We start from the raw sequence: 16,312 nt of genomic DNA, 5'->3' as shown, positions 1-16,312 counted from the left end.
TTGCATGAAGGTGATGAGCCTGTGGTTCTGCTGAGATGGAATAGAAGCCTGGGTTGCTTTAATTTTAGCCTGCAGATCATCTGGTGTCTCTCATCTTCCTCTCGACAATCCTCCATAGATTTTCAATGGGGTTCAGGCAGTGTGGGCAGATACCAAGTCCTGCTGGAAAATAAAATCCGACTCTAAACTCTGGGACGTTGATTTCCAATTGAAATGGAAACCGTACTTTAATTCAAGATAAGGTCTTTGAACCACTGAGCAACGGTCCTGTTCCTTTTCACATTACCCCAGGTAAGATGTTTGTAGCCAATGTGTAAGATTTGTTTGTGCGTAGTGGTTCTCGATGTGCTGACTCTATCTTCTGTCCCACTCCTTGTGACTCTATCCAAAAAGTTTTTAATGGATTTTGCTTTACAATCCTTTCATGGCTGCGATTCTCCCTGTTGCTTGTAAACTGTTTCCTGCCACCTTCCACTCTACTTTCTATGACTATGACTGGATACAGCCATATGTAAGCAGCCAGCTTCTTCACCAATGACCTATTGTGGCTTCTCCTCCTTGTGAAGGGAGGTGATGACTGTCTTCTGGACATCTATCAAGTCAGCAGTCTTCCCCATCATTGTGTCGTCTACTGACCCAGAGCGAGAGACCATTTACAGGCTCATGAAACTTTTGCACGTGTTTTGGGTTGAATAGCTGATTAGGGTGTGACACCAGGAGTTTGAATATTTTCTATGGGGTAAGATAGCTTTCTAAATAGATTTGTACATAAAAGGATAGTTGTGTCCATATCAGTCAGAAGTTGTGCATAACAAACATTTGTAAACTCATAATAATTTAAATCACATTCAAAAGATACAACATACGGTTTAAATAGTTACAACTTCAATAACTAATAAATACAAATTTCAAGTTTAAATTTGTGCTTTACTCTTTATGAACACAAACAGCAGCGGCTGCTTGAGAATACGAATTTTTTCTTTGAGAATACGAATTCACAACAGTGGTCTGATGTCACGGTTGCCAAGGCTGGTTAATGGTAACCTGACTCCGCCAGATAGATTTGCTCCGCATATCCATCTGGAAACCTTCCGTTGAAGTAATTTTGGGAAGGGGCGAAAATACTGGTTAGCTGATTGGCCTATGTTGGTGATAGACGGGCCAAATGAACCAATCAGATTCGTCGTCACTCTGTTATGAGCGACGACGAAAACACAACCACAAGCCAAGCTACTCTTGCTGCTGCAGGTAAAGGCTCGTTAGCTCAGCAAAGAAATCTTCTGTAATTCCGATAAAACTTGCTGGATAGCCACGCTAACGCTAGTTTTATCGGCTGAAGCCGCCATGTTCTTTAGACTGAACTGTCACGCTTCCCGTTGCGTCACACCTCAACCCGCCTCAAAGCCAACGCTGATTGGACGTTCGTTTGGTGAACGGCTCCAAATTTTCTTTAACGGAGAGTATCCAGACTGATCTGCGAGTGAAACCTTGAAAGCTCGCGAGATCAGGATGGTCTCACGAGGCTAGGTTAATGGAGCAGAGTGCAAAGATAGGAGCCGCGCATGCGTTCTTCAGACTGACCGTCTCTGAATGCACCGCGGCTGCAGCTTCATTCCAGACAGCGCAGTGCTCACAGTGGTAAGTTAAACACTCCCTTTTCTGCTGCTGCTGTTCTTCAAAAGTATGTTTTCAGGTAGTTTGAAGCGAGAACATTATACTTTTAAGCTTCCCTATGTGGCCTGTTTACAGAGTTAGTGCGTAATTTTAATAAAAAGTCCGACGTTGAGCGTCTGTGCCAACTGGTAGGTTTTTTATGATTGACAGCCTATTTCCTACTTTTATCTTTAAAAAAACAACATTGAGGATGGTATTAAACATGTGATCACGTTGAAATTGTGACTATTTATCTGTAAATAGTTAAAATGAAAACATAATTTTTATATATTAGTAACAGTAAAGGAAGTAGAGTTAAGCTACTTTGTCTAACCTTCACAGCATTGTTCATTAAGGAAAAGTTATTTCTGTCTGTCCACCTTTACAGCGATTAATCTATAAATCATGTGCAGTTAGTTCAGTTAATTCTTTCAGTCAAATGGTAGAAATACCAGAGAAGGGAAGCCATTTGTTACATTTACTACTATACATTTGACCCTTTCTTTCTTGAGAACTATAATAATCTGCATGTTAACCACATATAGTTTTATGGTGTGAAAAGGTGCGAATTGAAAAAAACAATTATGGTAACATTTGGCATTTTTATTTACAGGAAGAAACAGAAACAAAATATGTGAGGATAAACACTTCTGTGCCAATCCTCCAAATATTTTTTAATGAAGGGGACCTGAAACCAGCCTTCAGGCTAAACAGGGCCACCATCGTCCTCCTCCTTCAGCTGCTGCCCATCCAGAAGGTCCATGGATGGCCACAGGAGATAGAGGTGCTGCTGATCCTCTACTGGCTGGCCTGTGGTGCATCCTATAGGGAAACAGCTTGCCAGTAAGATCTCTTACCTTCTTGTCCTTAAATAGAGCCAACAATGACACACAATTGATACATAGATTATATTAATTGGATAGAAGATTAAGACATATCAGCATATTACCTAAATTACAAGTTAATTTTTTATTTGGTACAGGTCTAGTGGAGGCACGCTACAACAGACACCACGCCAAGGCTGATAAACATCACTGAGCGTGTCTTTGGTGGTCTGAAGACACAGTGGCGTTCCATCTTCTTAAGGGTGCTGGAGTTCCGCCCGACGTTTGCCCAAAAAGTAATCGGCGCCTGCTGCATCCTCCACAGTATTAGTATAGCAGCAGGTGATCAGCTAGATGAGGAGGTCGACCCAGAGGAGGATGGCCATCAGGCGGCTGAAGACAGGGAGCTGCTCCAGCTGGCTGCATGTTTAAGTGAACATGACTACACCTGACCTAATGTAGATCGGTTCTAGTCATGTCCACATGCTGCTTCATTTAATTTTTTTCACCACCTGTAACAATACATAAAATAATCAGTGAATTAATTTCCATTCCAACTATTTTTAATTGTATGTTTGTAGGTGTTGTCTATTTGTATAAGATGTTAATAGAAGTTATTTATTTGTTTTAAACCACGTTAGTAACTGTTAATTTGTTGAATATGTTACACCTTCATTCTGTTCCAAAGTTGAAACATTTGTATAAAATAAATCTGTTTTTTTTTCATATATTGTTACTATTGTTTTCTTTCCCACTTTCTCTTCTCAATTTTTCGTGTCCTCACTCAGAGGAAACTCACTTAGGAAAAACATTTAAAGAATTTATTTATTTATAGATTTTATATTAGGGCTGGACAATATAGAAAAAAGCATATTGATAAAAAAATGCATATTGATGGATAGATAATTATCAAAAAGATTTAAAACCTGGCTCTTATAATATTGCTAAATGACTTAATTTTAATATATCACACACAAACACTCAATCCCAAATAAATTCTTATTTACCCAACATTTTTAACCATAACTGATTTTTTTAAAAGAAAAATAACTCAACTTAAGAGACCTGGGTGATGTTATTAAATACTGACAAAGAATAAACTAAAGTGACCAGCGCTGTTAGAGAAAAACTTGCGTACCAGAACTTTATATAGCGGATCAAGAGTGGCGAGTTTGAAGCCAGGTTTTTCATGTCCATCACTATGAAGCATGTTACTGCATGCGTGATGTCCTTATGCCGCCTGGACGCTTTGTCATTTTATCACAAAGAAGGAAGCCCAGTTTAGTTGCTGTACCTGCTTTGTTTTGGAAGAACTTCCAGAAGATTCCTAAGAAGATGACGCGGAGCCGCGCGGGGCTAAAACGGCTCGCGCTGCTGCGGTAGTGAGCGACTGAGCGGCTTACGTGATGAAACAAGTTGGTTGCGTTACCAGACTTTGTTTTTACCGGTTCCTTGCAAGTTTTACAAATCACTGGTTTATTTCTTTCAGACTGGCGAACTAGTAAAACCCCGTTTTGGGACCGTTTCCCCCGCTGCTCCTTGCTGCGACATATTGCCGTGCTCTGTGTTGTGGTTTGAGAGGGCGGCGCTTTGTGACGGCGTGCCTGGGTCCGCGATTACGATTGGTCGAGAGGAAGCAGTGACTGTAGCATCAACTAGGTTAAAAGGAAGAAAGGAAAACTGTCTGTATAACCAACTTTTATCGATCCTTTTTTCCCTTATTGTGCCACACGTCTTTCGACTGATATATATTGTTATTAAATTATCGTCCAGCCCTATTTTATATGATGCTGTCATCCTTGGGAGACATTTACAATTTATTCCAGCAATTATTGAGTTAATAAAGCAACACACGTCAGTCTGATAAACACAAAACAAATAAATCAGACTCTTTTTTTAAATTACGCACCAACTCTGTAAATTGGGAAGCTTAAAAGTATATTGTTCTCGCCTCAAACAATCTGAAAACGTACTTTTGAAGAACAACAGCAGCAGAAAATGGAGTGTTCAACTTACCACTGTGATCTCTGCGCTGTCTTCTTCTTCTTCTTCTTCTTCTTCTTGTTGATTTTATTGGCGGTTGGCAACAAACTTTAAGTAGCATTACCGCCACCTACTGGTATGGAGTGTGGTTCGAAATGGACTATCAACTTATATAATTATTTATCTCTTCCTACTCCTACCTTTAATATATAATTTAACTAAATGAATTTCCTATTTATATATACCTACATACTCTCATCCATTTTTATATATGTCTTTATAATCCACCCCCCTAGATCATGCACCCATTCACACACACACCTATTTTAATCATATTCTTTGAAATAATTTAGTTTTCTTTAAATATTTAATAATTATTTGTATATGTTTACTCCCCGAATTCTTCCTCAAAATATCTATCAAATTAATCTTTTCCTTAATACATTCAAACTCTCTTTTCATACACCTTCTTTCTCTTTCATACTTATGGCATTCTAACATAACATGTTCTATCGTTTCATATCTGTCACAATACTCACATTTTCCATTATTATGCTTTTGTATTTTAAAAAGTGTATAATTAAGACCTGTATGCCCTAATCTTAATCTTGTTATCACCCTTCCTTCCTTTCTATTTCTTCTTTCATTTCTTTTCTCTCCTACTATCTTCTGTATTTTATAAAACCATCTTCCTGTTTTTTCTTCATCCCACCTTTTTTGCCATTTTTCCATCAGTTTTTCTTTAACCATACTCTTTCCCTCATATTTACTTGTTTTAACTTTAAAACTAATATTATTATGAATTGCCCTTTTTGCCATATTATCTGCCCTCTCATTTCCTTCTACCCCTATATGAGCTGGAATCCATACAAATACAACTACCAGCCCCATATTCTGTATTCTATACAATGTATAAAATATTTCTAATAATATATCCATCCTACTATCTGATTGAACATTTTTAATACTTAATAATGCTGAACTTGAATCTGAACATATCACTGTTTTTAATGGTTTTATTTCTTCCACCCATTGCAAGGCTAACAATATTGCCAACATTTCTCCTGTGTATACTGATAACCCATCTGTGCTCCGTTTTCCTATTTTTACTTCGAATTCTGGCACCACAACAGCTACTCCTATCTTTCCATTTATCTTTGACGCATCTGTATAAATTTGAATATATTTGTAATATTTGTTTATATGTATCTGTACTGAATATTTATCTACCGTGTATGATTTATCTTGTTTCTTTTCTATTATTGACATGTCTACATTTGCTTCTGGTAAAATCCATGGCGGTATTATTGACATTGGTGTTTGACTTATTTCTAAAATATCAATCTTGAATTCTTTTATTTTATTTCCAATATTCCATCCAAAACTCCTCATTTCTTTCTTTTCTTTTTCCCAACATGGACCTAAAATTTCCCGAGTTGGATGATCAATTTTATTGCTTTGTAAATTTAACCAGTAATTTATTTCTAGTTTTGTTCTTCTTAAATCTAATGGCATTTCTCCCATTTCTACTTCTATTGCAGCTGTTGGTGTGGTTTTAAATGCTCCAGTACATATTCTTATTGCCTGATGTTGAATTATGTCTAATTTATTCAGATGTGTTTTAGCTGCTGAACCATAAACTATGCACCCAAAGTCTATGTTAGATCTTATCATTCCATTATAAATCTGCTTCATTGATTTTCTATCTGCTCCCCAGTCACTGCCAGCCAAGCATCTTAAAATATTTAAGATTTTCTTACACTTATCAACCACTTTTTGAATATGTATATTCCAGTTTAGTTTTTCATCAAACCATATTCCTAAAAATTTTATACACTTTACTTGTTCTAATTCTTGATTATATAATTTTAATTTTATTTCCTTGTTTATTTTTTTTGTGAATATCATTACTTTTGTCTTTTCAACTGAAAACTTGAATCCCCATTGCAACGCCCATTTTTCTATTTCAATGATAACCTTTTGTACTTTCTTTACCATATGATCTACATTTTTCCCTCTTTTCCAGACCGCTCCATCATCTGCAAATAATGAACATCCTATTTCTTTTCCAATACCATTAAACACATCGTTTATCATAATTAAGAACAGTAAAGGACTCTTCTTCTTCTTCTTCTTCTTCTCTTGTTTTTAATGGCGGTTGGAAAACAACTTATAGGTGCATTACCGCCACCTTCCAGAATGGAGCATGGATCAGACACTCTGCGCTGTCTGGAATGAAGCTGCAGCCGCGGTGCATTCTGAGACGGTCAGTCTGAAGAACGCACGCTCCTATCTTTGCACTCTATGCTCCATTAACCAGCCTTGGAAACCGTGACGTCAGACCACTGTTGTGAATTCGTATTCTCAAAGAAAAAATCTGTATTCTCAAGCAGCCGCTGCTGTTTGTGTTCATAAAGAGTAAAGCACAAATTTAAACTTGAAATTTGTATTTATTAGTTATTGAAGTTGTAACTATTTAAACCGTATGTTGTATCCTTTGAATGTGATTTAAATTATTATGAGTTTACAAATGTTTGTAATGCACAACTTCTGACTGATATGGACACAACTATCCTTTTATGTACAAATCTATTTAGAAAGCTATCTTTCCCCATAATTTTCCTTTTTTTCCAATAATATTAAAGTTTTCTGTGATATTGCATTCTGGGTTCATTATCTGTAAAGCATCGTCCAACTTACGAGAAATGAAGGCTTAAAATGTTTCACCCTATGTGCGATTAATACAATAATATATCAGTGATTAACACAGTATGAGTTTCACTTTCTGAAGGGAATGACAAAGATGACAATATTCAGCTTTTTGGAGATGTACCCATTGTATTGAAATTGCATCTATTTCTATCAGGTGAATTAAATGGCATAAAAAAACACAGCAGAGGATAAACTTAAGCACTGATACCAGAAGATACCAATATTTCATAAAGCGCTGGCATTTCAGGCAGTGGCTCGGCCAGTCAGTGTGCAGTGGAGAAAACATCTCCCAGGTTACCTTGACAACAGCGATGTCTGTCAGGAGGGACGTGCACATGGACAGACATGCTAAAGGCCGTTTGAAACCCACTCATAACTGCTTGCAGTTTATTTGTGACAAAAAAATGAACCATTTGTTTTACAGATTGTTCAAGGTTCTTTATTTTTCAGTCATTTATCCAGTTACAGTGGTAGATAAATTAAGCAGTTACAGGTATTTCAGCCCCATTTGCCGTGCCTCTCCTCTCAACTCCTGTCAAACACCCCAGGTAAACACAGGCATCATCAGCATCATCACCGGGCCGACCAGCACAACACAAACAGGCACACACCACCTACCCTTCCACATCTCACCTGCTAACGCTCATCTCACACAGCCGTTGTTTAAATTTCAGGGCTTTTTAAATTTAGAGAAGCTTCATTTAAACAAACCAGTTGGTTTTTCCCAAGATGAGACTGTTTAGCTATGAAAAGAAAAAGGAAAACAGTGACAACAGCGGAAAAACAAAGACCAGCATCCCACTGGATTCCCCTTGAAATATAAAAAGCAAAGAGTGAGCGGCAGTCGAGTGAACGTCTGTGTGTGTGTGTGTGTGTGTGTGTGTGTGTGTGTGTGTGTGTGTGTGTGTGTGTGTGTGTGTGTGTCTACACTCATTCCTCATTCAAAGTTAACATTTGCCCCAAACATTGACATACACAGGTGTTCAGCAGCACATTGCTATGTTGGGATATTGGCATGTTTTTAGTAGGTTGATGCTACTATATGAAAATAGTTTTATTTGTCCTGAGCGTGTCTGTTTGACCCAAACCAAAGAGTGTGTACACACCTCCTTTGTTACCTCTAGCCATTTCAGCCATTCGACATACTCCGTCAGAGGCTGTCGCGATATGTTTGGCCAGTGGAAAGCTTCAATTTGAATAGGGAGGGCACTGATTGGCTTACTGCATGCCTGCCTGACATAACTGCATCACAGATATTCACTGCACTGCGACCCATTGGTGAATGACCATGTGCATGAATCCTAGCTTAGCTTTCAGTGGGATGGATCTACGTTCACTAAATGACACGACACGTTTTCTGATTTTCAAAAATGATATGTTGGCAAACATCTACAGAACAATGTGAATTTTTTTGGGTGTTTTATCTTTTTTTTTTTTTGCTCTTTAGCTATGAACTATTCTTTTGCTACACCCAAGTCGTACCGCAATCATTTGTCAAAAACACAACGTTTGAATTCAAACCAACAGTACAGAAGAAGAAAAATGTCCACTTTAAGCGATTTTGAGTAAAGTTGGGTGTTTTAAAAACTGCACTTTTTTCCATAGTTTTCTATCAAAGTGGTTGTTTGAAGGGTTCTATTTACATTCTGTGAAAAATTGGTCCTTTCTAAAACATTTCTTATCTTTCTGGAGTCTTGCTGCTCAGATCAAATGCACAGAAATATGATATTTACCTCGTCCTGAAAAGAATACATTCTCTAAATACGCCTTTATCGTACATTACCTGGCTGTCATTAAGCCTGTCTACAAAAATCCAGCTATTGCAGATAAAGGCTGAGAAGTGAAACTCTACTCCACTCTCCAACGTGTTACAAATACTGCTTCTCAATCAGACTGTATTGTATGAGATGGACAGGTATGAAAAGGTGGTAAGTTAAACTCAACAATGTTTTAATACAGAGTAGAAAGAGACAAAGACAGTTACATAAAGCTACACAAAGGTCTCGACACCCAAAATAAAGTTACAATTCCATTGAAAATAAAATGACATTACACTTGTTGTGGGAAGGCGAGACTGTAATGACATCGATCTGGCGCTTTATGCAGACCCAGCAGGCACAGGAACTTATAAGGAGCATTTACATATCTATAATACTGTATTATGGCTGAATAGATAAATGCAGATGCAGCTATTTACATCCCGTGCTACTCAACATTTTCCTACAGCAGGTTTCAGAGTGAAGCCTGACCGTACGCCTTGGTTTTTTAATGAAAATCTCCTGGTCTATTAAAAATGCGAAGAGAGATCAGGAGCTTTCTGTAAATATGATCATAAAGAAAAATGCTAGAGAAAAGAACTGTTTTTTTCACAGTTATTTGTAACATGTAAAATATCATCAGCAACGACAATCTAAAGCATTCAGTGGCATAAGATTTCATACAAAATAATAACATACATAATAGGATTAAAATGTGCAGTGCCTTGCAAAAATATTCAAACCCATTGAACCTTTTGCTAAAATCACAAAACTTAAGCTTCATTATGTTTTTTTTCTGATCTGAATTTGTTTTATTCAGCCTCCATTAACCTGATATCCCTGAATAAACATCATTGTTTGCAAACATTAGTGAAAAAAATAACTTAATGAAGACCAAGGAATGTAAAGATTATGGATAAAGTTGAGGAGAAGTCTAAAGCAGGGTCAACTTATTAAACAATATCCCCGGGTGAGATATTGGAAAGTGTCTGTCATATTGCAAATCTACCAAGGCCAAACCCTCATCTTAAACTGACATGCAAGTATAGAGTTACTAACAGAAACAGCCAAGGGTACCAAGGGTAACTCTGGAGGAGCTGCTATGTCCACAGCTCAGGTAGAAGTATCTATTAATGACAGCAATTATTCGTGCACTCCACACATCTGACCTCTGTTGAAGAGTGTCAATAAGCCATTAGCTGTAGTTGAAAGAAAGCCAGAAGTTTTGTTTGAAGATTGCCACAAGTTACGCAGGGACACAGCAAACATGTCGAAGAAGCTGCTCTGGTCAGATGAGAACATAATGAAACTTTTTGGTCTACCTGCAAAACAGCATGTGCTGAGAAAAACCAACACTGCACACACCCATGAACACACCATTGTGACACTTGGCAAAGGCAACGTCATACTGTGGGGATTTCCCCAGCAGGGACAGTGAAGCTGGTCAAAGTTGATAGGAATATGGATAGAGCTAAATAGAGGGCAATCCTGAAAGAAAACCATTTGGAGGCTTCAAAAGAGTATGGGAGAGATGTTCCACTTCCAGCAGGACGATATCCTAAACGTACAACCAGTGCAACATTGCAATGATTTAGATCAAAGTAGCTTCGTGTTTTAAAATGTCCTAGTCAAACTCCAGCTCTCAATCAAATAAAAGTGAGAGATACAATGAGAAACCGTGGTGGATTTTTACAGATGCTCTGCATCTGCAGGTTGAGTTTAAGCTATTTTACAAAGATGAATGAGCAACAATACACAAAACTCCAAATGACTTGTAGCTGTAGATACAGTGAAAGTTAGTTATACAAACATGGATCAATGCATATCCACAAAGCACTTTTCAGATTTTTATATAAATATCCTTTCACTCTACAATCATGTAGTAATAATTACAGAAAAATCCCAAAAAAAAGGTTCAATGGGTGTGAATAGTTTTACAAGGTACCGTATGCTGCCTGTTTCCCTACACTAAGCTCCATCTCCATCCTCCATGTTTACTTAATGCCCTGCTCTGCATCTCTAGTGACTATACCTCCAACCCCTGATATTTCAAAGTGTACAACATTCTGTCTACATGTTTCTGTGCTGCTCAAAGTAAGAAGAGGGAAGGGGTTCAAATAAACATCAGCTGTTTGAATTTGATGGAAACTACACAAACAATTAGGATGGGACGTTGTCTGTCACGCAGTCCACTACTTTGGACTCTCCTTTGGTCACAAATGTCTAATTAGCCAGGGGGCACATCATGAATAGTCTGTATATGATTGTGCAGTGGACCTCAAAATAAACATCGGCAAGTCAGATGGGGAAAAGGACAGTATGGGCACATACGTGTTGACATTTTGGCCTGATGGTCTCTGGTGGGAGTTAATTGAGGTTAGTGATTGAATTGGGCATGCCATTATTGATCGGGGTGATGGTAGTGGGGTTCAGCGGGGAGGTATCCGGCAGGCCATGGTAAACCTCTGGACCTTCACTTGGACGACTGATCTGGCTGGCCAGAGATTCATCCAGGTTGAGCTCTGTTGTGAGAGCACTGCTGCCGTTAAAGTTCAGCGTATCCTCGCTGCACATCTTGTTCTCTTCACACAGGGACGGCTGGCTCGCTGTCCGCTTCTCCTCAAGATCACTGGAGCAGAAGAGAACATAGGTGGATACCAATAAAGACATAAAAAAGGCCATTGGTGAAAAGTTATTCAATCTGCATTGTTAAGAATCTTCAAACATGAAATCCTACCCCTGAATTATTAATTTCTATAAAGTCTCATGTTCTAAACTTTATCTTTACATTAACTAGGTTTTGTTTCTTCCACAAGTACACAATGAAGACAGCGAGTCAGGAAGTAACAGAGGCTGAAAAATAGGTGGGGGGAAATACATCTGCATACCTTTCCAGAGATCTACAAAGCAGACAGAGGCATCAGTGGGGAAAAAGGGACAAAGAAATGAACAAAAGGGGTTAGGAAAGTGAACAAGGCAAAGGGTTCAGGACTGTGCTCTGAGATTCCACAAAGACCTAAAAGCAAATTCAGATCACAAACCTGTACTCTCCAAATGTTTCCTCCTTCATCGGTCGAGCTTCTGAGTCCATCGGACCGTCCTCTTTATCTTTCACTGAGGATGAGACAGGTCATTGGATTTGATTATCAGCACAATCTTGACCATGTTAAGTCTCTGTTCAAGACGTCAATAACAGTATTCTGTCAAACGAGCAAGATAGCATCAAGAGAGTGTATAAAGAACACAAAGATTCGGATCACCTTCAAGAACAGACTCTGATAATCTGAACAGGTCTCCTATTTTAACTTAGATTTTCCATTCCCTGCGTTACACATGATGCATTAACCACCACTTTTAAAATTGGTATTCAGAGTCCAAACAATTGACATAACTGTAATTAAACACAAGGAGGCACTAAATTACCTCTTGGTCGATGAAAAAGCAGCAACTTCAAATTGCTTGGAAACCTGCAGTTGTTGTCCTATTATAATTTTGGTGAACATGTTGGTATTAGTGAAAAGGGACCAAATATTAACCTTACAGTAAATTTGGAAAGCTTGATTTATGAACAAATAACTAGTTACTTAAGGTAGCGCAATTTATTCACAAAAAATAGAAACCTTATCTTATAATTACAAGATCCTGATCCTGGAATTATAAGAAAATATGACATAATTACGAGAAAAGATGTTAAAATTCCAAAATAACGTCATAATTATGAGATTTGGGTCTCGTATTTCCGAATTAACCAGAAAAGTGCCATTCTCTGGCCACTGCTGAAAGATACCGGTCCAATGTTGACATACTAATATAGCGATGAGTAGGAAGTTCTGTGGCTCCTGCAGAGAACAAGGAGAGCTGTTTTACTGCCGTTGTTCGTCTGGGCACCAGGAGGGTGCCGTTGGTAGCGACAAGCGCTGCAGGCGGTGAAGCGAGTAAAGTATGGGAGGTGTTCCAGTGAAAGGAGGAGAAGTTAGTTTCCCCTCCATCAGCGCTCCGGGCCAAAATACATCTGGTTCCATCGGTGGTTGGACAGTTTGATCTGGACCAAAGTAAGGCTTTAGTTTCTCCCGATGTGTTTGCCTGGTCCTGAAAGCTGGATCGTGCAAGAAGACATGTCCTTTTCCAGTTATTGGGGATTAGAATCAGATTTATAACGTACAGCTTCTTCTTTAGGAGTATCGGAAGCGACAAATTCTTCATTATTTTTAGATTCCTATAAGTTTAGTTAACACTATTTTAAACATATTTAAACACAAGTTCAATCTCACCTTTAGCTGTTAGTTTGTAGCTTAGTTAGCTTTGTTTGATAGTAGAGGATAAATGCAAGTCAGTCATTCATAAAACTGATTCTGGATTTTAATGATTAGGGATCTCTTCAATCTTTCATTGATATAAAATTAATTAGTCTTTGAAAAGGTAACAAATTAATCCTGAAGATACGTTTTGTGATAGATTATGAGTGATTATTTTAAATACATTATTTCATTTTTAAAACACTTTGTATTTTTCATCTGAAAATATGCATGTTATGTTATTTTCAGCTGTTTCCTCTAGCAATAAAGATCCTTTAAAGACTTTGAAGGGGGAAAGAGACGTTATTCCCATGCATCTTTTTCAGTTCAGCATCATCTTAGGCCATACTTGCCTGAGTATTTCCCTCCTTTACTCCTCCTGATGAAGCAGAGGATAAGCAGTATCAACAACAGCAACACTAGGGCAGTCACAACACCGATGAACCAGCCCTGCGTTGCAATGCTCGCCTGCACCACGGCCATTTCTATGTGAAGAAGACAAGATAAGGGGGGAAAAGAAAACAACAGTAAGTTTTTTCCTCTCTGTGAAAACAAAATAAGTTCAAGGAGAAAGTGAATCAAGGAAGAAAACAAGATAAATGGGGTAGAATCCGAAGTGCATTAGAAAGAGCATTATGGATTCTGACAAGGTGGCATTTCACCAGGGAAATATGGCACACATGAAACAAACACGAGTAATAGATCATTTTATATGGCCAACCAAGCTCTCCCCTCGCAAAAGCCTTTGAAAACACTTCACAGACAGAACGAAAGAACAGCAAGGTGCCGTCTTTAGGAGCCAGCTTTATATTTAGACATGTGAGGCCCAGAGGACAGAGTAGGGGAGATGAAAGAGAAGAGGACGAACGAAGGCAGAGAGCTACCTGTTCCTTCTGTCTTGATGCGAGTCTCCCAGAATGAGGCGTTGCCGTAGATGAAGTGCAGACTATAATCAGAGCCAGGAGTCAGGCCCCGAAGCTGGTAGAAAGACTGAGAAGAGTTCACCTTCTCAGACTTTTTCCAGTTGCTGCCATCTGTACAAGCACAACAGGAACCTTAGTTGCTTTTCAAGATACCAACACAATGGACCGACTGCTATGAGGCCTGCCGTGTTTGTGGTATACCATTCTCTCTGCGGTAGTGGATGTAAAAGCCAACATTCCTGCGTCTCTTGTGGATCTCCCAGCTGATATTTAGCAAGTTCTCCCCTGCAGACAGGCTTATGTCCGAGGGAGGCGCTGCGATGCATTCAGACCAAAAATAGAGAAATTAGGCTCAGTAACGCAATGCCTCTATAGAAGACACGTATGTGTGTCTAAATAAATGTGACTATAAACAACAAGGTCATTTATTTCTGTAATTCAATCCCAAAAGTGAAACTGCGTTAATAGAGATGGGTTTCACACAGTGGTTCATTTCTAGTGTGTCTTTCTGTTCATCTTATTCATTGTTGGATGGGAGCAATACATTTTTTTATTGATACATAAATGTTGGTCTACTCAAAGGTATTTCAATGTTCTGTAGAGTATATGTACTTGGTAGTTGGACGGGATTCCTTTTGCATTAATAGAGGAAGTGCAGGTTCCTTTAATGGTGGCCCTTAGCTAACTGGTATTGTCGGGCCCAGTGTCTCTCATCCTCCTTTTGGCAAAACCCCTTAGATTTGTGGTGGTCAGGCCAGTTTGGTGGCCAAACAAGCACGCTGATTTTATGACGTTTAAAGCAGATACTGATATTCTCGGCACTGCTGTTATGTTAATGTCAGGATCCCCAGGACTTTAATTCTTCTGTGTCAGGTTCCCAGTTTTAGTTTATGTTTTACCACCTTACTCATCTTTTACTCTTTTAGTTCCAATTTCTGTCGCAGTCAGTTTCTGTTCTTTATCATTTAGTGTTAGGCTCCTTGTTTCTGTCATTAGTTTAGTTTTCTAAAAACTACATTTTTAGTATTTGGGTCAACAGTGGCACGGGATATAGGGAGTACATCCTGCAATTGACGGGTTGCTGGTTCAATCAAAGTCCTTGGGCAAGACACTTCACCCAAATTACCTGCTGGCAGTGGTCAGAGGGCCTGGTGGTGCCTATGTATGGCAGCCTCACCTCTGTCAGTCTGCCCCAGGGCAGCTGTGGCTGCTAACATAGCTCACCACCGCCAGGGTGTGAATGTGTGAATGTGAATGTAGGGTAAGGCGCTTTGGGGTCGTCGGACTAGTTAAAGCACTGTACAAGCCATTTACCATTTATGTTATTAATTCATTCTTGTATTTGTCAGCTTTGGTTCCTGTGTCCGCTTCTGTTCTGCTAGATCTTTATTTTCTGCTTGCCCATCCTCGGTTTAGTTAGGTTATTCCCTCATGTCTGACCATTCTTCATGATTCCTTTAGATACAGTTCTCCCTCTGCCCGTGCCAGTCCACTGCCCTTCCTCTCCTACTGCCTAATTGCCGATTACTTCTCTCACCTGTGTAATTTGCTCCACCTGCTGTTCCTTCCTTCTCCTCCGCTATATATTCTGTCTGCTTAGCCATACCCAGTTGTCAGGTCCTCAGTTATGCAACCCCTGTTCTGATCTACACCCTGTAGTGTCCTGGTCCATTGTTTCACCTGCCTGTCTGTATTTTTTGCCATTAAATTTGCTGTGCGGCTCCTGAGCTCTTGTCTGCGCTACGATCCGATTACAAAAGACATGACGGTTAAAGGTCCTTGTGGAAAATGAAATTAGCATCTCAATAAAGGTTGACAGCAGAGGAAAGAATGAAAGGTTCTTAAGTGTTTACCTTGATAACAACAGCAGATGACATGTCTCCCCAAATCATCACTGAATGGAAACAACTTCACACTCGAATTGTTGGCAACCCCCCCCCCCCCCCCCCCCAAGACTCTTGCACACCAGATAAAATGCACCTGACATTGTCTCTGGATTAGAAGTACTCTTAACACAAGGAACCACAGTTCTTGTCAATTTTCTAGAGAGGTCTGTGCGTAGTGGCCCTTAAATCTCTGCAGAAGTAGTCCACACAATCCTCGATACCTTTTCCTTCCACTCAGCATTCTGACTATACAAGTTTCACTTTTTCAATGGAATTACT

At 39.1% G+C, this 16,312-nt stretch overlaps 1 protein-coding gene across 3 annotated transcripts in view; it reads right to left on the bottom strand.

Annotated features, from left to right (window-relative positions):
- Positions 1-7,595: 7,595 nt before the first annotated feature.
- The window catches only part of l1cama (L1 cell adhesion molecule, paralog a), a 63,700-nt gene continuing 54,983 nt past the window's right edge, over positions 7,596-16,312 (bottom strand). The window contains exons 24-29 of one of the 3 annotated variants that reach the window (XM_012866576.3): positions 14,349-14,462; positions 14,109-14,258; positions 13,578-13,709; positions 11,971-12,043; positions 11,818-11,829; positions 7,596-11,558 (exon numbers count right to left, since the gene is read on the bottom strand). In XM_012866576.3, the coding sequence (XP_012722030.2) occupies positions 11,297-11,558; positions 11,818-11,829; positions 11,971-12,043; positions 13,578-13,709; positions 14,109-14,258; positions 14,349-14,462 (743 nt within the window). In that variant the 3' untranslated portion in view covers positions 7,596-11,296. The remainder of the gene's footprint in view (positions 11,559-11,817; positions 11,830-11,970; positions 12,044-13,577; positions 13,710-14,108; positions 14,259-14,348; positions 14,463-16,312) is intronic. The other 2 variants (XM_012866577.3, XM_012866578.3) reach the window with 2 other exon arrangements.

The sequence above is a fragment of the Fundulus heteroclitus genome, chromosome 1 (assembly GCF_011125445.2).
Source record: "Fundulus heteroclitus isolate FHET01 chromosome 1, MU-UCD_Fhet_4.1, whole genome shotgun sequence".
Classification (NCBI taxonomy): domain Eukaryota; kingdom Metazoa; phylum Chordata; class Actinopteri; order Cyprinodontiformes; family Fundulidae; genus Fundulus; species Fundulus heteroclitus.
This window is presented reverse-complemented; position numbering and strand designations above follow the sequence as displayed.